Raw genomic sequence first — 22,933 nt, 5'->3', positions numbered from 1 at the left:
GTAATGTCTAAAGTCTAAGTTTTAAAAATCATTCTGACGCTTGTTGTCCAAGGCTAACCCAATGCAGAACGTAGGTTTTTTTTTTTTTTTTTTTTTTTTTTTTTTTTTTTTTTTTTTTTTTTTTTTTTTTTTTTTTTTTTTTTTTTTTTTTTTTTTTTTTAAGACGGTGCGTATAGATCGGGGAACGGCCTGGAAGCTTCCCAGGGATAACATAGAGGACAGGATGAAAGGGGTCAGTACAACTTCATTTTCATGATGGTTCCTCCCAATGACTGATGATAGATTGCAGGAGAAAATTGATTGTTATTACAAATTAATCAAGCCCTCGATTCACTTCCAATTAAACTTAGTAGTTCCACACTGAATCACTGCACCATTAGTATTTTTTCATATGTATATACATGTTGGTACATTGTGACAAGTTGATGAAGGTGGAAACAACAAACATCACAACAATTTATTGTATACTTTATTATCACTATTGTTCATTGTATTAAAAACCATTGTACAACCAAACGTAACCCACCTCCAAGGAGGGAACGCGGTCTTACTCAGACTATGTATACCGCCAGCTTCACTCCAGAGTCACATTCCTCTGAAGAAGCATAGAGCGAAACCGGTCAGGAATAAACTCAGGAACTCGGAACTAGACCCGTGACTTCTTTTTCCACCTTCATGTATATACATATATATATATATATATATATATATATATATATATATATATACACATATAATAGTATATGTATATACATATATATATATATATATGTATATATACATATATATATGTATATGTATATATATATATATATATATATACGATGCAGTATTTCTTCGTTTGCTTTAAATTCTGTCCATGAAATTTTCAGCATCCTTCTCCAAATCCACATTTCTACTGTTTTTATTCTGTACTGCATTTGTCTTCTGATTGTCCAAGTTTCACATCCATATAATGATACTGACCAAATGTAACATTTTACATATCTTTTTCTTGTGTTCATGTTTACTTTATTGTTAAAGGGAAATAATAGCATCTACCAGGAAAAGACAGTTACACTTTGTAGGACACGTCATGAGAAAACAAAACAAAAAAACAATTAGAATATACGTGCCCAACGGGAAAAATAGAAGGAAAGAGGGCAAGAGGAAGACCATGAAGAAAATATGTAGACAGGTTAAGGGCATCTGCAGGAGAAGAAATAACAAACGACATCTTGTTAAGAAGAGCCATGTGCAGACAGAAATGGAGCTTCATGGTTGACAACTTTCAAGTGGATACGGGACCCCGATAAGAGTGTAAGGTAATATATATACGCGCATATTGTGTATAAACAAATATATGATATAAATATATACATATTACAAAGGATTTCAAAGGCGGAGCATGCCGAAAAGAGACCTTTTGGTCCATATCTAGGTTGGATGCGAAAAAATTATAATAATGATAAATAGATATATGAATAAATAAAAGCTATAATAATGTAAATAATAAACAAAATATATAAATAAATGCATAGGCATAGTTAAATATTAAACAAACAGGTAAATAGCAAATAATGATTAATTGACATATAACTAATAATAAATGAGAATCAAGCAAATAATAATAAACAGACAAATGATAACAAAACAAATAAACAAATAAAATAAATGGTAATTATTACAGTATCTTGCTTAGGTGTTTATCTAAATGATTCTTAAAGCTTCGGACTAAACTGCATTGCACTGCCTCTGCAGGAATTTTATTCCATTCATTAACTACACGGTTGGCGAAGTTGTTTCTACCCACTTCCAAATTAAAGCTATTTCGGGACAGTTTGAGACCATTGTTTCTTGTCTGATTCTCATTCAGTGTGAAAATTTTGTCACTTTTGATGTTGTCAATTCCCTTTAGAATCTTAAAAACCTGTATCAAGTCACCTCTGAGTCTACGCTTTTTTTAGGGAAAACAGATTAATATGTTTTCGTCGATTTTTGTATGATTTATTTTTGATATCTGGAATCAGTTTTGTGGCTCGCCGTTGTACTTTTACCAATCTGTCAATGTCTTTATTGAGATTCGGTGACCATACGGAAACAGCATATTCCAAATGTGGACGAACTAACGATGTATATAGCTTGATAATATATATATATATATATATATATATATATATATATATATATATATATATATATATATATATATATATAGTGTATATATATATATATACATATATATATATATATAAATATATATATATATATATATATATGTATATCTATATATATATTTATATGAATATATATATATATACATATATACATATATGTATGAATATGTATATGATTATATATACACACACACACACACACACACACACACACATATATATATATATATATATATATATATATATGTATGTATATATATACATATATATATATATATATATATACATATATATATATATACAATTCTATCCGTTTGGATAATATTGCAAGGCACGAAGATATATTAATGAGGTCTGCGTTGTCCCTATTTTTTTTTTTTTTCTCTCTCTCTGATGACCACACAGGATAATGCAACTCTGACCTTCAACAAAGGGCTAATATTTTCAGATGCCAAGGACTCCGGTTTAAGCCGGGGCTCAGAGAGAAGTGGTCATTGTGGAATATAAAAGAGGACTAGAGGCAAGTGTTTTGTATCAGATACAACTCAACCACCGTCATGAACACCAAGGTAAGTCCCTTCTCTTTGGAATTGTAAAATGGTGCTTGTTTCTTTTAGTATAAAAACCTGAGAACCTAGGAATGGAGGAGAGCGCAAGAGACCATAAGGCCTGTACCAGGCAGTTCTATGTCCCTTAACACATAATAGATTTATTTCATATCTTAAAACAACCGATTGTTTCCGTGCTCACTACATTGTTAAAGTCTGTTCTATTCATTAACTACTATGTTGCCTACTTCCCTTTTAAATCTAAAATTCTCCAATTTGAATCCATTACTACGAGTCCTGCCATGTTGTCTTAATATGATGACCTTACTTGCATCAGAGATTAATCAATAAGTTGCTTCAGGTTTCATTTTTAGAATATTTTCAGACAGTAAGGCATTTTGGAATACCGTTGGAAATATACAGCGATTCTGTTCTCGAGGACAATATTACACCAAAGAAGTGGAACCATAGAGTAGATATTTAAGGAGAGTAGAATGAATAGATAACAAAAGATGGAAATTTGCATTTTTTTTTATTCATGATTAATTTCAAATGAATAAAAAACCCTGTATAACTTAGGTGCTTAGGAATGTCACTTACGTCCCCTGAAATTTATTCATTCAATACACAATACAGGGCAATGTAGGATAAGTGTCTATAAACATCTAGGAGAGGAATCTGGTTTGTCCTTTTACGAGCTCTGATAAATGAGTTCTTGCTGAGTCGCTTTGCTGCATTGCAGATCTTGATCTTCCTTGCCCTGGTGGCCCTCGCCGTCGCTGACGACGATCCTGGCTACTCCTACAGCGCCCCACAACAGGTAAGTCCTTTCAAAGCATCCACACCATGGATCTCTGTGATCTTTGATGGGAATCAAGTGTAACATCCTCAAAGCACCCTTCCCTAGCTAATCTACTTCTGGATTACAGGAATCGTCCGAGGAGGACTACGAACCCGCCAAGTATGAGTTCACATGGGCAGTGAAGGACGAGGAGTCTGGCAACGACTTCGGCCAGCAGGAGGTCCGTGACGACGAGCGTACCGAGGGCTCCCACTACGTGCAGCTCCCCGACGGTCGCCTGCAGAAGGTCACCTACTACGTCGACGGCGGCTCCGGCTTCGTCGCTGAGGTCACCTACGAGGGTGAGGCCCACTACCCCGAGCCCGAATCGAGCGAGGAGACAATCTACACATCTCCTCCTCCTCCTCCTCCTTCTCCTCCTCAGACTCTCTACGAAACTCCCTAAAGAACGACCTCCATCACTCATCTATTTTGATGAAACAAGCCTTTTTTGCACGAGCGTTCTTGTGTACTTTCATCCTAAAATAATTCTTTCTTTCCTATTTATGTATATATTTCACAAATAATAAAAAAATATTTTAGACATATCATTTATTTTGACGAAAATTAGGTACATACTAACAGTAGCAACTTGTCTGCGAATGGTCAATCAAGTATTAATATGAAACATTGGAGGAGTGAAGAAATGCAGTGACAAGCTACTATTTACTGGCTTGAAACTGTACCTTTGTGCATTTCTGCACCATATATCAGGCCTAAAATCATAAGAAAACAATATAAAACATCTTGATCTTTTTGTCAAGCTCCAAGTAGAGGCTTGAATGGATTTGGCGCAACCTTTCAAGCTTCTGAAAGGAAATGATAACAAACAGGATAGTCCTCTATGTAACTTAAAGATAAATAATTTTTTTTTTTAACTTTTTACTCATAGATAAAACCAAGAGAAATGTGTAAGTAATTCTCCCAGTGTCTGAATCAAGCAATGGGTCAAATTTCTACCAGAGACAAATAGATATACAATATTCAAATTCTTAAGATCTAACTAGACAATGATTTGTTTAAAAAGTATTACTTTCTTCATTTCTCATCCCGCTATCATGGACCAAATTATTCAATAATAGTTTCCTTATCCTTTACTCTTATATAAAAATATTGTGTACAAGTCCATTTATACATTCATATACATACTACACATACATAATCACACACATACATACACATATTTATACATACATACATACATACATACATACATACATACATACATACATACATACATACATACATACATATATACATCCATCCATACATACATACATACATACATACATACATACATACATACATACATACATACATACATACATACATACATGCATACATACATGCATGCATACTGAAATAATTTGAGTATCGCTGCGGTGCGGGTTGTTACTCCAATTATCGTGGGCGGGGAGTTGCGGGTGTGTAAGGTCACATTATTACCCATAGATCAGTCATACGAGCTTTGAGCTCTCATCCGGGAGGTTAATAACTGTTGATCACGAGTCCAACACGTGAACCAACACCATGGTGAATCATATACATACCTACGTACTTCATATATACATGCATACATACATACATACATGCATAAACACATATAAACGTATATAAGCGCACACATACATGTGAGCCTTGTTATTCATGCATTGGGATGACAAATACGTTATCTTTATGACGACTGAAAAACCACCTACAAAATGGCGCCCCTAAACAGCGCTACAGTTCTGTACATAGATGTATCTTCATCAGGAATCAGCAAAAAAAAAAAAAATAATAATAATGATAATAAAAAATAAATAAATAAACAAATGAATGAATAAATAGAAAGAAAATAAATAAACGAATAGATAGGAAGAAAATAAATAAATAAATAAATAATATCAATAATAATAATAATAATAATAATAATAATAATAATAATAATAATAATAATAATAATAATAATAATAATAATAATAATAATAATAATAATAATAATAATAATAATAATAATAATAATAATAATAATAATAATATTAATAAAGATAATAATAATAATAATGATAATAATAATCATCATCATAATAATAGTAGTAATAATGATAATAATAGTAATGATAATAGTAATAATAATAATAATAATAGTAATGATAATAATAGTAATAATAATAATACATACATACATATATATACCAAGGCTTTTTCCCTCTTACAAGGGAGGTAGCAAAAAAGGGAAAGGCATGAAATCATTTCCACCCATTCCATCCCTGAATACGCTCCACATCCCTCCACCCTCCCTCTTATCTTAGCACCTCTTGGATGACGGGTCATCCTTGCACCTTGTCCACTGCCTTGGGTCAGAAGCAGTGTCGCAAGACACAGCACATCCAAAGGAAGGCTGCTTCATTTAATCGGCGACCCCCCCCCTCTCTGTCCCCCCATTGCATAAAATGAGAGGACGGGGAGAAATCCCTTCGAGCTGCGTCAAATTTTGTTCACACATACTACCTCACCCCCACCCCCACCCCACACATTCCACCTCATGCAATCACAACATCATCCATATACAACCATTCTCCATTCACCCCTGTCTTCTGTCCTCTCCCGTCCTTCCTCAACAGACATTCCCCTCTTCCCCAAAGCCCCCTTCACCCCATCCATCCACCTCATCCTAGGACGTCCCTTCATGTTTACTCCCTCCACATCTGCCTTCCATACCTCTTTTACTAGTCTTTCTTCACTCATTCTTTCCATGTGTCCAAACCATCCTAATACTCTTTCATCAACCCTATCTCCCAGCTCCTTTTCCACCCCTGTTCTCCTCCTCACCTCCTCATTTCTCACTCTATCCAGCCTAGTAACCCCCATCATACTTCTCAGACACCTCATCTCAAACACATTCAAACTCCTTCTCTCTTCTTCTCTTATGTTCCATGTTTCTGCCCCATACAGTTCTGTTGGCACAATCACTCCTTCATACAGTCTCCTCTTAGTATCCATTCCCAAATGTCTATTCCTCATTACACTCTTTAATCCACCAAGGCATTTACTCGCTTCTCTCAATCTACATTCTACCTCCACCTTCACTCCACCTTTCCCTGCCACATTTGCACCTAAGTATCTAAAACTATCCACTTCCTCCAGTCGCTCTCCCTTAATGCTCACTTCCAGTCTACTGCCACTTTCACCCCTTGTACATCTCATCACCTTACTTTTACCCACATTTATCTTTAGCTTTCTTCTATCACATACTCTCCCAAACTCTGCCACCAACTTCCTCAATCCCTCCTCCGATCCTGCCACAAGCGCAGTGTCGTCAGCAAACAACAGCTGGCTCACCTCCCACTTTTCTCCATTTTCTTTAACCATCTCCAATCCCTTGCCCACTACCCTTGCATTTACCTCTCGCACCACCCCACCCATGTATAAGTTGAACAGCCAGGGCGACATAACGCATCCTTGACGAAGTCCCACCTTTTCCTCGAACCACTCACTCTCTCCATTTCCAATCCTGACACAAGCTCTACTACTCTCATAAAAACTCTTGACAGCTCCCAGAAGCTTTCCTCCTATCCCGTATATCTGCATAACCTCCCACAGTGCCTTTCTGTCTACCCTATCATAAGCCTTTTCCAGATCCATAAAACCCCAAAAAACATCCTTCCCCTTTCCTATAGCTTTCTCACATATCTGTCTTACTACAAAGATCTGATCTACACAACCTCTACCTGTCCTAAATCCACACTGTTCCTCTCCTAATCCTCTCAATCAAGATCCTCCCATAAGCCTCCCCAACTACACTTAACAAGCTAATCCCTCTGAAACTACTACATTCACACTTGTCCCCTTTTCCCTTGTAAAGAGGAACTATACAGGCACTCCTCCAGTCCTCCGGCACTCTACCCTCTCTCTAGCAAGCATTAAATAACCTCACCAACCAGTCAACCATCACTGTACCTCCCTTTTTCAGACATTCTGCATGGCATCCATCCAGACCAGGTGCCTTACCTGCTTTCATCATCTTAACAGCTGCCTTCACCTCATCCTTCCTTATTTCTCCTCCATTCTCCTCACTCCTCACTCTCATTTTCTTCGCATTTCCCACTGCAGCTATCTTTCCTTCCCTATCCTCCTTCACATTTAGCAACTCCCTAAAATATTCTGCCCATCTTCCCCTTACTGCCTTCTCTTCCATTATCATCTCTCCATCTGCACCTTTTACCTTTTCTTCTCTACTTGATTCGCCTCCTCTTCCTCTCTTAATTTCTTTCCAAAACATAATAATAATAATAATAACAATGATAATGATAATAATAATAATGATAATAATAATAATAATAATAATAATAATAATAATAATAATAATAATAATAATAATAATAATAATAATGATAATAATAATAATTATAACAATGATAACTATAATAACACTAAAGATAATAACAATAATAATGAAGATAATAATGATAATAACAATAATAACAATACTGATGATGGTGATGATGATGATGATGATGATGATGATGATGATGATGATGATGATGATGATGATGATGATGATGATGATAATAATAATAATAACAATAATAATAATAATAATAATAATAATAATAATAATAATAATAATAATAATAATGATAATAATAATAATAATAATAATAATAATAATAATAGTAATAATAATAATAATAATAATAATAATGATGATGATGATGATGATGATGATGATGATGATGATGATGATACTAATATTAGATATTGAATAAAAAAATAAGAGATGCAATAAAAAAGTTCAACTTACTGTATGTTTAAGAAACAGAGCTGATGCACCTAGGAATTTTGACGGCACCTTTCATTAGATAAACTTTACTTAAACTCGAATGGCACATCCTATAGACATATAGGGTTCCACTGAATATACTGAATAAGGCGACACGAGAGATGACACCAAAAACTGTGTGGGAAGGAGGTAAAACCATATTGACACAACCTTCCAGCTCCTCTTGGACCGTAGAACCAACGTTATCACGAGTGTTATTAAAGAATCGTCGTCACCCATGGATACCAACATATCGCCTCATGTGTTTACGGGTACTTTGGAGCAGAATGAGAGTAAGCGGTGTCCAAACAGACCCAGGTCCTGGACATTAAATATCCTAAAGAGGACAATGGTCTACTTGTACGACGTGAGAACAATTGGAGACCATTTTTGGGAGAGTTTGGTGATAGGAATGGAGAACATCATCTGGGATATTGTTGGGCTAAGCAAAGTCCGAAGGCAAGAGGAAAATGCCGTACAACTAGAAAACAGTTACCACTTGTTCTTATGTAAACGAAAAAAGAAAACTCAAAGTTTGATATCCCACCATTCTTGATTAACCGAAAGATCAGTTGTAACGTGGTGAAATCCATCATTTTTTTTTTTTTAGATATGGTAGCTTCGATTCTAACAGAACTATGCAAAATATGTACTCTAAAAACTATTCAAGCTTGTGCACCAACTCCACAGAGTTCAGGTTATAAAATAGAGTCCTTATATGATGATGTAAGTCAAGCACTGAATAAGAAAAAGACTAAACGCACATTGGATATCGGTGACCTCAATACCAAAGAGGACACGTGCATGGCAGGGGAATAAGGTTTGGGAGGTTTACCTTAATAGAAAGAAGTTATGGAGGCGAGATACTGGCTAATTTTGCAGAGAGCTATAACGTGAGAATAACAAACAATTTCTTTCAAAAACGTGTAGATCATAAATAAAATTGTATAAGTCCAAATCGAATAACTTATAATGAAACAACGAGAGAAATTATAGAGGCGAGATAATAGTTGATCTGGCAAAGGACTATGATATAAGATTTTTTTTTTTTAAAGCGTGTAGGTCGTAAATGGCCTGGAAATAGTCCAAATAAAAGAATAAAGAATGGAGTACAACTTAAATTAGGAGGTTGAGAGCAACATTATTGGTGTTATCGTTATAAATGAAATACATATAGGTAATGATCATAGAGTTATAGGTTGCACAGTTAAATTAGATTTTATATCGGGGGGGAAACCTAGTTTTCGACAAGAAAATAAACTTTATAAATATAAATGATGACAAGAAAAAGTCAATGTGGAGATTAAAAGCATATTTGAAGCTAAAATATAATAAAGATGCCATCAAGATTATGAACTGCAATTTATTGAATATCATTATGGATTCAGTAGAGAAAGCAGAGTTAGAAAAAAAAAAGAATACTCAAAGTAACAACTTAGTTAATTAAAAAGAAATATGCCGATTAAAACCAGGAGGGACCGAATAGAGCAAGTTAAACTAGACAAGGTACCTCAACATAAGACAGAAACCAGAGAAAACGAATAGAAAATATATGTAGTATATATCAAGGAAATTAGGAAGGTAAAAGTATTAAGAGGCCCAATAACACAAAGGCGTATATTAACCTAAATGACATTCAATTATCATCAGACCAAAAACAAATTTTGACCGTATGAACACTATTTTTTCCAGATTTAAGCCCCAACAAAACCTACTAGATATTGACGCTTGTTTAGACAATAACCAGTAGTTAAAAAAAAAAAAAAAAAAAAAACGAGTTACCACTTCCACGGGACCATTTACACAAGCTGAGCTGAAGGCTGAAGCAGGTAAGAAGACAAGACACTGCAAATGCAAAATACTGCTATCAGGACTTAAAGAATCAGATAAGCATCTTCGAGACAATATAAAGAGTAGACAAGATCACCTATGTTAACCCCCGGTCGGAAATCTATCTACGAAAGTTAGACGTCTTACTCAATCATCCTACCAAGTCCTATGATAAATCATAACAATGCAGTAATCCATGTTAAGGATGTAAATCAGGTGTTTTAATCTAAGTTTTAAAGTTGAAAGGCATAAGTTTAATAGATCAACCAGGATTCGTCTATGCTGATGTAAGAATACCTAAACTTGAACGCGTAATTGGACCAATCATAAGTCAACTTAGGAATTGGAAAAACAGCTAGCTAAACTTCCACCACTTTAATTCCAGACTACTGCAGACTCAACTGCTCCCTTGGTTTACTTTAGAAATATGAGTTTAGACAAAATACAATACGTGTAACACTAGTTCATCTTTTGTTTTTCATTTGGACTTTTCTAAGCTCATATGTGACTTATATTCCCTTGAGAGAAAAAATTAATTATTCCCACTTTGGAGTTTACTGCAAAGTTAGATAGCATCTTCCCTCTTTAGTTTCACCAACCTACAACAAACCTCCTAAAAAATTATTCACCTCCTATGTTCTTCTCCATTTTGGCATTGAGGTCACCAACTACCAATATATGTTTAGTCTTTTTTATGCAGTATTTATCTTACATTATCATATTAAGACTCGATTTCTTTCTCTGGACTCTGTAGAGTAGGAGCATAAGCCTGAATAATTTTTAGTGTGTACATTTTACATAATCTAATTACAACCCAAGTTTTCATATTTCATATGCGGCTCGATTTTACCATGTTACAACGAATCTCTCGATTATTGAAGAATCCAGCTTCAATAGACTTTGCCTTCACTTTACCTCTACAATAGAATAAGTGGTGCCTGTCTTGTAGATGCACAATCTTTCCGTCTTCCCTTCGGACTTCACTCAATCCCACGATATCCCAGTTGACGTTCTCCAGTTCTTCCATTAAACTCTCCATATCGTGGTCTTTTGTGAGGGTTTTCATATAGTACGCGTAGAACCCCATCTTCTTGAGGATATTTTATGTCCACGACTTAGATCTACTTGGATATTGCTTATTCACGTACTAGACTACCCATAAAAAACATACTTTCTTGAATACCATAAACAAATTAATTAATTAGATAATCTAGAACGAAAAAGATTGAGTAATTAACAAAAGGTAAGATGATAGATAATCATTGTTGCAAAAATCATACTTTAGCACATATACAATTTGAAATTAATTGTGACTGGTGTGCGGTGATGATCAATGTAAAAACAGAAATATGTAGCTAGGACCCATATGAATCTACATAAATTCATATAGATCTACATGGGTCTTGACTGTGATTGCTTGAGGGAACGACTTGAATTTTATTAAGCCCTCAGGCCAAGTCTAATGTCAGGTCAAGCCGTCTAGCAGGTCAGACACTCTGAGCAGGCAGAGACAAAAAAAAATAGTATATAACGTCATTATACAGTTGCAGAAACACGAGATAAATGAGATAATATATCTAATATAGCACAAGGAAGTTTTGTAAACCTCACAAACTTTAATTCAGAAAATGTTTGGGAATGGCGTAGTAATCAGGTGCAATGAACCTCTAGAGCAGCGTTTCGCAACCTAGTCTACTTTGTTGAACCTTTGAGATAACCTTTAATATCTTTCACTTATATAAGGTAGGCATTATATATCTTCCTGTGAACTAGTTTGAGGAAACTGAACTTACATTTCTTCAATTTTACTGACAATGCAAAAAGCTAAAAATATAAACACAAAAGAGGACTCAAAGATGCATTTGCATAAGATTAGTGGTGGGCCTAAATTGGGTTTATATAGGTTTATGAAGAAAATAGGCAAGAACCGTTTTACCAAGAGAGTAATTAAGGAATGGAATAGATATAGTAACCATGTAGTGAACGCTGAAACAACTTGTTTTTTTAAGAAAAGATCAGGTAACTTTATAGATGGCGATAATAGGTGGTAATAGACATGGAACTGCCTAGTATATTCCTTATGGTCTCTTGTAGTCTCCTCCACTCCTACCTTCCTCTGTCCTAATTAGCTTTCTCTCACGGGACCCCCCTTGGTGCCTGGGGAACCCCGGTTGAGAAACTGATCTCACAATAGTTTGTGTGTTCCTTTATCCTGTCCCCATTGCCACTGCAAATGACGTAACTCTGACCTTCAGAAAAGGGCGACTGTTGGACATTGAAAGAAATGCTTAGGCTCCGGTTTTCACGAGGCAGAGAAAACTAGTTCTTGTCGAGCCACGTGGTGTCTCTGCGAGTATAAAAGAAACGCAGAGGGCAAGCGTTACTCATCAGATGCACTCCAACCATCGCCATGAACTCCAAGGTTAGTTTACTCCTCTTTGGACTTTGCAGGTCTTCGTCAGTGTTTAATAATTAATCAAACAGAAAAATGTAACAATAAGATTATTCTTTCCGTTCAAAAACATCGTAGACCAAAGATTATTTTGTTTAAAATCTTATTTTGAGAATACGTTTATACTATAGTGTATGCATATATAAACTTTGATGTGATAAGACGATCTGTCAGGGTACAAGAAGACCATACATCAAATGGATTCTGAGTAACTTCGTTGCATTGCAGATCTTGATCTTCCTTGCCCTGGTGGCCCTCGCCGTCGCTGACGACAATCCCGGATACTCCTACAGCGCCCCCCAACAGGTAAGTCCTTTCAAAGCATCCACACCATGGATCTCTGTGATCTTTGATGGTAATCAAGTGTAACATCCTCAAAGCACCCTTCCCTAGCTAATATACTTCTGGATTACAGGAATCGTCCGAGGAGGACTACGGACCCGCCAAGTACGACTTCACATGGGCCGTCAAGGACGAGGAGTCTGGCAACGACTTCGGCCAGCAGGAGGCCCGTGACGACGAGCGTACCGAGGGCTCCCACTACGTCCAGCTCCCCGACGGTCGCCTGCAGAAGGTCACCTACTACGTCGACGGTGACTCCGGTCTCATCGCTGAGGTCACCTACGAGGGCGAGGCCCACTACCCCGAGCCCGAATCGAGCGAGGAGACCTTCTACGCCCCTCCTGCTCCTCCATCTCCTCCTCAGACTCTCTACGAAACTCCCTAAAACAACGACCTCCATCATCGATCTCCCCCTATGGAGTAAAATGAAAATTGAAGTTTCGCAGGTTGGAGCTAATCCGTCTCTGCGAACATTTTTATATACTTCAAACTTAAAAACAACTCTATCTTTCCTATTTATGTATATATTTCTATATTAATAAATCCACTGATTTAGATACATCGTAGCTTATTGTAACAAAAACATGATAGAGACATTACGATACGTAATGGTAGTAAAAAGTTTTCTGATATATAATTCGAACGCCTAAAATGTGACGACGTCCTGATATCAGATATATTGATAACGCACAAGTGCAATGATAAGCTGCTCTAAATATGCTCATTATGCTAAATACGCTTAATATGCTAATTATGATAATATGCTGAATATGGAAATATACTAAATATACTTAATATGCTAAGTATGTTAAACATGTTGATATGCTAAATATGCTAAATATGTTAAATATAATGAATATGCTAAATATACAACAAATATCAGAAGCAAAATTGCACGAAAACTATTTAAGATGTTTAGATACCTATCTTAAAGTGAAGACTCGAAGTGATTTGGCTAAAGTTACCAAAATTTTGAGAGGAATTGGCATCGAAGCAGGATATCTCTTTGCTCTGTACTTTACTCACTTGATTCGCCATTTTGTACCCTCTGGGGTGGCGTGAGGAGATGCCTGGAAACTCTGACAGGTGGGATGCAACATTAGGCTTCCAGAAACAGAGGGGCATCGCCGCCACTTTTGCTGGTTTCGAGTTTAAGCACGGACCATGAAAGGTGTAAGCATACTCTATATATATACATGTTAAACTCAAACCCAGAAAAAGTGGCAGGGATGCCCCTCTGTTTCTAGACGCCTCATACGAGGTCAATGTCTCCTTGACTCCTTATATCCAGGCTTTCCTAGGTCTAACTCTGGCCTTATATCCCGATATTCTCGTGTAGGCCCTAATCGGTAGCCGATACGGCGTCATCGGGACTACATGCCCAAACCATTTGGGTCTCATAAGAACATGAAAATAGAAGAGACTGCAGGAGACCATAAAACCTACACTAGGCATTACCATCTCCCTCACCACCTGTCATCCCAATCCATAAAGTTATCTCATCTTCTCGTAAAACAATCAATAGTTTCAGAGCTCACTTCATGGTTACTAAGTCTATTCCATTCGTTAACTACTATATTCGGAAACAAGTTCTTGCCAATTTCCAACCAGTTAATGGACTGGAATACGATTTGATTAATTATATGTGAAACTGACAGGATAGGGGTTAAGTGTATGCAAGCTGTGGTTATTCGAGACTCAAATACTATAGAATAGAACAAGGCAATTCCTAGCATTGCACACACGGTAATTAGATATATCTATAGGATATCCAGTGGTCTGTGCCGTCATTATGAAGGTGCCTCATATACCTGTGATAGACGGACCATTCGGTTTTGGGATAGCTTTACTTAAAGAGTGCCAACAAAATTCCTAGGCTTCTCAGGTATATTTTTCAGACTAGAATTGAAGTACTTTCTTCTAGTTGATCCCTGGGTGTGAGTGCAATTGTGGATGGAACTGTAGGACTGTTTAGAGGCGATATTCTGTGAATGGTGTATCAGTCGTAATAAAAGTCATGTAGTTGTCGTTCCTGTGTATGAATCATATCGCCAACATATGTGAATGTTTGTGTAGATACATATATGTGCAGTATATGTATAAATGCATGTATATATTTAGACATGGTTTTTATATAGTAATGAAAAAGTGAAATATTTTGGTTCGTAGAGAGATGAAAAATGGAAAGGGTTATACATTTTGACCAAGTATTTATCAGACATGATCTTATGAATTCAAAACGTGGAATAAAGGTGGGTGTGGTAGAAAGTTGACCCATTTCTTGAATCAAGCGTTTGGAAAGTTGGCTTCATTTTCCTCTGGGATTCAATTATGGGTAAACAATTTTGGTCTAATTTGCATTTGCATAGAAAATTATCCATTTATTATTTATTCTCTTTTTCTTGTCTCAGAGGTTTAAAAGCTCATGTTAAATCTACTGAAGACTCCATTTTGAGCTCGAGAAAAATATCGAAGTATCTTAGATCGTTTTCTCATGATTTTGGTTCTAATATTTTCTGCCTATTTTGTAGCTTGTCACTGCATCTTTGTACTCCTCCAATATTTCTCGTTGTATTATGTGATTGTATATATGCAGAACAGTTGCTACCACTAATGTATACCCAAATGTTTTTTTGTTTTTGTTTTTTTGAGAGAGAGATGGTATGTCTAAAATATAGTTTATTAGCTTAGAAATACATAAATAGGATTTTTATAAGATGGGAGTGAGAAGAAAGCCCGCGCAGATGGGTATGTTCCAACGAGCGAGACTTCAGAATCTATTTCTCCCCAAAAGGACGGGTGATGGAGGTCGTTGTTTTAGGGAGTTTCGTAGAGAGTCTGAGGAGGAGATGGAGGAGCAGGAGGGGCGTAGAAGGTCTCCTCGCTCGATTCGGGCTCGGGGTAGTGGGCCTCGCCCTCGTAGGTGACCTCAGCGATGAGACCGGAGTCACCGTCGACGTAGTAGGTGACCTTCTGTAGGCGTCCGTCGGGGAGCTGAACGTAGTGGGAGCCCTCGGTACGCTCGTCGTCACGGGCCTCCTGCTGGCCGAAGTCGTTGCCAGACTCCTCGTCCTTCACTGCCCATGTGAAGTCGTACTTGGCGGGTCCGTAGTCCTCCTCGGACGATTCCTGTAATCCAGAAGTAGATTAGCTAGGGAAGGGTGCTTTGAGTGCGTTACACTAGATTCCCATCAAAGATCACAGATTTCCATGTTGTGGATTCTTTGAAAGGACTTACCTGTTGGGGGGCGCTGTAGGAGTAGCCGGGGGCGTCGTCAGCGACGGCGAGGGCCACCAGGGCAAGGAAGACTAAGATCTGCAATGTAGCAAATTCATTCAGAAACTATTTGATGTATGAACCCTTTGCATCCTGGTAGATACTCTTTTATCACATACCATTATGAATACATGCCTTTGAAGATAAAGGAGGCACTAACCTTGAAACTCATGACGGTGGTTGGATTGTGACTGATGAGGAATGTGTGCATCTGCTCCAGTTTTATACTCGCGCAGACACCACGTGGTTCAGCTGAGACCAGTTCTCTCTGCCTCGTTAACCCAGAGACCTAAGCATCTTCAATGCCAAACAATCGCCCTTTGCTATAGGTCAGAGTTAAGCTGGATGCAGTTACAGTAAAAGGAGTTTAGAAGCAATGAACTAATAGCTTCCAACCTTTTTTTCAAGCAATACTGTTTGTGTGCTTCAAATGTTATATTTCGTTTGAACATTTGTTTCCAAAGGCACTCAGAGGAGTTGAGACTGTGGTGGTCTGGAATATAGGGAGTGAAATGCTCAGCTATAATTTTTGTTAAAACCCAAGTTCAATTATTATTGGTCCAAGTGGGCGTTCAGTTTTATTCGTTTTTGAATCACCATAGGCATATCCAAGGCCATAATATCCGGCTAATTCATTGAACTTATGGGTCCAAACTTTGAAATTTAAATTCATTAACCTGAATTACATTGTTTATGAGCGTTCTTACAGGTTTACACTTGATCATGAACTTTATAGGACGCTGAAGTAAGGTGTCTAACATTAGGCATTCTGGTAGACAGACATCCCATGGAAGATAACATAGGTTTTGTCTGGCCTACGTATTCTGTCATGTAATACTTATCTGGCTCCTTAAGTCCCTATAGTAGTATTTTCTTTCTGTAGTGCCCTTCTTCCTACTTCTTCGGCCATTACCTCAGCTTGCGGGATAAGCTTCGTAGGAATGACGATCTCTTTCTTCTCAAGCTGCTGGATGTTGTCTAGTACTGTAGAAATACAATGTCGAATTGATTTAAAGTATGGTTTAAGTCTGGAGAACGTTTGACCTCTTGCTCCGAGGGTCAAGATTTCTTCTTGATCTGATGACAATCTGCTGTCATTTGGGTTCATTTACCCCTTTCTTTGTCTCGCTAGCTTGCTTGATATTTATATAATTTTTAATGATTTCCTTTATAAGACATAAAAGTTTGTTCAGCTCAGCTCTCTTTATTTTGTCCCTCCTACTTTTAATCTACACAGTCTATTTTTTCATTAAATCACATGTCAATTTGAAGAATTTGTTTTCTTTAATGTGTTTTTAGTACTAACTATTTTTTCTACTGATTTTCCAACTACATTCAATAGATTACAATTCACAAACTCGATGGTGTCTTCATTATATCTAAACTTCAAATATGCTTGTAACTTCCATCTAAAATTCTATTTTGCTATCATTTATCTGCATGATATTTATTTTATTTTCAGAGATAGATTCATTCTTTGTCTTGAAATTGAGTTTAGCTGTGAAACTTACAACTCTATGGTCACTAATTATAACAGTAACACCACTAATACTGTTGCAATCATCTACTATGAGCTCTATTTCATTGTTTGTTGTTTCATTTGGACCTTTTCCAGTTCATTTACTAATTACACACTTTTAAATGAAAATGTTTATTATTTCCTTGTTGTAGTTCTCTGCGAAATCATCTAATGTCTCGCCTGTATTATTTTTCTCACTAGTTAATTCGTTGTTTTTTATTTGGATTTTTTCAAGTTCATATGTGACTTACATTCCTTTGAGAGAAAAAAATCATTATTCTCACTTTGTAGTTCACTGCAAAGTTAGATAGCATCTTCCTTCTTTAATTTCACCAACCTACACCAAAACTCCCAAAATATTATTCACCTGCAATGTTCTTCTTTATCTTGGCATTGAGGTCACCAACTACCAATATATGTTTAGTTTTTTATGCAGTATTTATCTTACATTATCATATAAGGATTCGATTTCTTCGTCTGAACTATGTGGAGTTGGTGCATAAGCCTGAATAATTTTTAGCGTGTACCTTCTATATAATCTATTTACAACCCAATTTTTATATTTCATATACTGCTCAATTTTATCATGTTACAACAAATCTCTCGATTATTGAAGAATTCTACTTCAATGGACTTTCCCTTCACTTTACCTTTACAATAGAATAAGTGGTGCCTATCTTGTAGATGCACGATCTTTCCGTCTTCCCTTCGGACTTCACTCAATCCCACGATATCCCAGTTGACGTTCTGCAATTCTTTCACTCAACTCTCCGTATTGTGGTCTTTTGTGTAGAAACACATTTTCTTGAGGATGTTTTATATTCACGATTTAGATCTCCTTGGATATCACTTATTCACTTACGAAACTACCCATAAGAAAACACACTTTCTTGAATACCATAAACAAGTTGATAAGATAATCTAGAACAAAAAAGACTAAATTATTAACAAAAGGTAAGATAGTAGATAATCGTTATTGTAAAAAGCATACTTTATCATACATACAATTTGAAATTAATTGTGACTCTAGTATCCGGTGATGATCAATGTAAAAACAGAAATATGTAGCCATGAATTCATATAGATTTACATGGATCTTGACTGCGATTGCTTGAAGTAACGACGAAAATTTTATTAACCCCCCAGGCCAAGTCTAATGTCAGGTCAGGCTGTCTAGTAGGTCAGAAACTCTCTGAGCAGGCAGAGAAAAAATAAGTGAATAAAAAGATATATATATATATAAAATCACTAGTATAAAACACTATTCCAAACTAGTAGAAACACGAGATAAATGATATCATGTATCTAATGTAGCACAAGGAAGTTTTTGAACCTCACAAACTTTAATTCAGAAAAGGTTTGGAAATGGCGTAGTAATCAAGTACAATTAACCTCTAGAGCAGCGTTTGGCAAGTTTGCCTTCTTTGTTGAACCTTTGAAATAGCCTTCAGTATCTTTCACTTATATAAGGTAGGCACAATATATCTTCCTATGAACTAGTTTGAGCAAACATAACTTACATTTCTTCAGTTTTGATGACAATGCAAGAATTTAAAAATATAGACACAGAAGAGGACACAAAGATCCATTTATTCACTACGGTAAATATAACAAAAGAAAAAATTAAAAGGTGTGTAGAGAAACTCAAAGTTAATAAAACACCAGGGCCTGACGGTTGGCATCCAAGAATCTTAAAGGAAGTGAAAAAATAAGATTGTTGTTCCATTAGAAATTATTTTCAAGAAATCCATCATATCCGGAGACGTCCCAAGAGAATGAAAGCTAGCTATAGTTACTCCCATATTCAAAAAAGGTGACAAAAAGAAACCAAATAACTACAGGCCTATAAATTTGACTTCAATCGTAGGAAAAATTATGGAAACTATCATCAGAGATGCTATCGAACATCATTTAGAAAGTAACTGTTTGATAAATGATAGCCAGCATGGTTTCAGACGGAAACGTTCTTGCGTGACTTACTTGAATTCTACAACACAATTATCTCGAATTATGACAAAAGAAACAATATAGATTCAATATATCTAGACTTTGTAGAAGCTTTTGATATTGTCCACCACAAGAGACTACTTACTAAATTAGCTTCACACGGAAAAAAATGTAGCCTATTAAGTTGGACTAGTAATTGGTTGAATGATCGAAAACAGAAAGTTGTTTTAAATGGAAAAAACTTCTGGATGGAAAAATTTTACAAGTGGTTCTTGGGCCACTTCTATTCATAGTATATATAAATGATATAGACTATGGACTAAAATCTACTGTTTCCAAATTTGCTGATGATGCAAAAATGTGCGGAATGGCAAATGATCACTTAAACCAATTATATTTTCAAGAACAATTAGATAAATTACAGCAATGGTCTGAAAAGTGGCTAATGAAATTTAACACAAGTAAATGCAAGGTAATGCACATAGGTAAAAATAACAGTAAGTACGATTACAAGTTATTTGTAAATTCGTTAACAAATGTGGGTAGTAAAAAGGATCTCGGCGTAATTATCAGTAGCGATCTCAAATCATCCAAGCAGTATATTTCAACCTCTGAGAAAGCAAATAAGATTCTGGGACTGATTGGGCGATATTTTGATTTCAAAAGTCCATCACTCATTAACAGGCTATATAAATCGTTAGTTCGTCCACATTTGGAATATGCTGTTTCCGTATAGTCACCGAATCTCATTAAAAACATTGACAGATTGTAAAAATTACAACGGCGAGCCACAAAACTGATTCCAAATATTAAAAATAAATAATATAAAAATCGACTAAAACATATGAATCTGTTTTCCCTAAAAAGCGTAGACTCAGAGGTGACTTGATACCGGTCTTTAAGATTCTAAAGGGAATTGACAACATCAAAAGTGACAAAATTTTTACACAGAATGAGAATCAGACAAGAAACAATGGTCTCAAACTGTCCGGAAATAAATTTAATTTGGAAGTGGGTAGAAACAACTTCGCCAACCGTGTACTTAATGAATGGAATAAACTTCCTGCAGAGGCATTGCAATGTAGTTCAGTTCGAAGCTTTAAGAATCATTTAAATAAACACCTAAGCAAGATGCTGTAATGACTATCGTTTATTCTATATTGTTTATTTGTTTGTTATCATTTGTCTGTTTTGTTATTATTATTTGATTGATTCTCATTTATTATCAGTTATATGTCAATTTATTATTATTTATTATTTACATGTCTGTTTATCATTTAAATATACCTATGTATTTATTTATGTATTTTATTTATTATTTACATTATTATAATTCTTATCTATTCATACATTTACTTATCATTATTATGATTTTTTTCGCATCCGACCTAGATATGGGCCAAAAGGTCTCCTGTCGGCATGCTCCGCATTTGTAATCCTTTGTAAAAATATAGACGCAGAAGAGGACACAAAGATCCATTTGCATAAGATTAGTGATGGGTCTAAATTGGGTATATTTAGGTTTAAGAAGGAAATAGGCAAGACCTTTTACCAACAGAGTAGTTAATGAATGGAATAGATTTAGTAACCATCTAGTGAGCGCAAAAACAGTTTATCATTTTAAGAAAAGATTAGGTAACTTTGCAGATGAAGATAATAGGTTGTAATAGACATGGAACTTCTAGTGTATTCCCTATGGTCTCCTACAGTCCTACGTTCTTATGTTCTAATTAACTTTCTCTCACGGGACCCCCCTTGGTACCTGGGGAACCCTGGTAGAGAAACTGATCTCAAGATTAGTTTGTGTGTTGCTTTATCCTGTCCCCATTGCCACTGCGCATGACGTAACTCTGACATTCAGAAAAGGGCGATTGTTGGACACTGAATGAAATGCTTAGGCTCCGGTTTTCACGAGGCAGAGAAAACTGGTTCTTGTCAAGCCATGTGGTGTCTCTGCGAGTATAAAAGGGACGCAGAAGGCAAGCGTTTCTCATCAGATACACTCCAACCATCGCCATGAACTCCAAGGTTAGTTTACTCCTCTTTGGACTTTACAGGTCTTCGTCAGTGTTAAACAATCAAACAGAAAATTGTAACAATAAGATCATTCTTTCCATTTAAAAACATCGGAGACCAAAGATTATTTTGTTTAAAATCTTATTTTGAGAATACGTTTATACTATAGGGTATGCCTCTATAAACTTTGATGTAATAAGACGATCTGTCAGGGTACAAGACGACCATACATCAAATGGATTCTGAGTAACTGCGTTGCATTACAGATCTTGATCTTCCTTGCCCTGGTGGCCCTCGCCGTCGCTGACGACGATCCCGGCTACTCCTACAGCGCCCCCCAGCACGTGAGTCCTTTCAAAGCATCCACACCATGGGACTTTGTGATCTTTGATTTGCATCAAGTGTAACAAAGCACCCTTCCCTAGCTAATCTACTTCTGAATCACAGGAATCGTCCGAGGAGGACTACGGACCCGCCAAGTACGACTTCACATGGGCAGTGAAGGACGAGGAGTCTGGCAACGACTTCGGCCAGCAGGAGGCCCGTGACGACGAGCGTACTGAGGGCTCCCACTACGTGCAGCTCCCCGACGGTCGCCTGCAGAAGGTCACCTACTACGTCGACGGTGACTCCGGCCTCATCGCTGAGGTCACCTACGAGGGTGAGGCCCACTACCCCGAGCCCGAATCGAGTGAGGAGACCTTCTACGCCCCTCCTGCTCCTCCATCTCCTCCTCAGACTCTCTACGAAACTCCCTAAACAACGATCTCCATCACTCATCAATTCTGATGAAACAAGCCTTTTTTCACGAGCGTTCTTGTGTACTTTCATCTTAAAAAAACTCTTTCTTTCCTATTTATGTATATATTTCCTAAATAATAAAACTTATTATTTTTGACATATCATCATTTATTTTGACAAACATTGCGTACATACTACCAGTAGCAACTTGTCTGTGAATGTGCAATCAAGTATGATATGAAACATTGGAGGAGTGAAGAAATGGAGTGTTTTACCTCCGTCTCTCCGTAACTACTTGTAAGTAAGTAATGATTCTTTATGGGGTGAATTAAACGGAGGTAAAATTTTTCTTCTTTTCTTCCCGAATAATATTACACTTGGCTTGTCAATTTACACCAAGGGACTCACAACTGGGATATTTAATCTTATTCCTACGTCACCTCTGCACCAACGTCACGAC

At 36.4% G+C, this 22,933-nt stretch overlaps 4 protein-coding genes across 4 annotated transcripts; 3 read left to right on the top strand and 1 right to left on the bottom strand.

The window, feature by feature from the left end:
- Positions 1-2,713: 2,713 nt before the first annotated feature.
- LOC143037140 (cuticle protein 21-like) lies at positions 2,714-4,058 on the top strand. Its single transcript, XM_076205257.1, has 3 exons — positions 2,714-2,725; positions 3,447-3,524; positions 3,634-4,058. Exons 1-3 carry the CDS (start codon positions 2,714-2,716, stop codon positions 3,949-3,951), a joined length of 408 nt encoding a protein of 135 aa, XP_076061372.1. The 3' UTR covers positions 3,952-4,058.
- An 8,531-nt stretch (positions 4,059-12,589) lies between these two features.
- LOC143037139 (uncharacterized) lies at positions 12,590-13,469 on the top strand. The gene is made up of 3 exons (XM_076205256.1): positions 12,590-12,601; positions 12,806-12,937; positions 13,047-13,469. Exons 1-3 carry the CDS (start codon positions 12,590-12,592, stop codon positions 13,356-13,358), a joined length of 456 nt encoding a protein of 151 aa, XP_076061371.1. The 3' UTR covers positions 13,359-13,469.
- Positions 13,470-15,790: 2,321 nt separating this feature from the next.
- LOC143037138 (uncharacterized) lies at positions 15,791-17,011 on the bottom strand. The gene is made up of 4 exons (XM_076205254.1): positions 16,958-17,011; positions 16,411-16,518; positions 16,212-16,289; positions 15,791-16,102 (listed from the first exon to the last, which is right to left on the bottom strand). Exons 1-4 carry the CDS (start codon positions 17,009-17,011, stop codon positions 15,791-15,793), a joined length of 552 nt encoding a protein of 183 aa, XP_076061369.1.
- Positions 17,012-21,723: 4,712 nt separating this feature from the next.
- On the top strand, positions 21,724-22,491 carry LOC143037137 (uncharacterized). Its single transcript, XM_076205253.1, has 3 exons — positions 21,724-21,744; positions 21,999-22,076; positions 22,180-22,491. The coding sequence occupies exons 1-3, from the start codon at positions 21,733-21,735 to the stop codon at positions 22,489-22,491; spliced, it is 402 nt and encodes a 133-aa protein (XP_076061368.1). The 5' UTR covers positions 21,724-21,732.
- Positions 22,492-22,933: the final 442 nt, after the last annotated feature.

Source organism: Oratosquilla oratoria, chromosome 21 (genome assembly GCF_046742065.1).
Source record: "Oratosquilla oratoria isolate Oo_2021 chromosome 21, ASM4674206v1, whole genome shotgun sequence".
In the NCBI taxonomy this organism is placed as follows: Eukaryota; Metazoa; Arthropoda; class Malacostraca; order Stomatopoda; family Squillidae; genus Oratosquilla; species Oratosquilla oratoria.
Note: the sequence above shows the minus strand (reverse complement) of the source record. Positions and strands in the feature narration are given on the sequence as shown.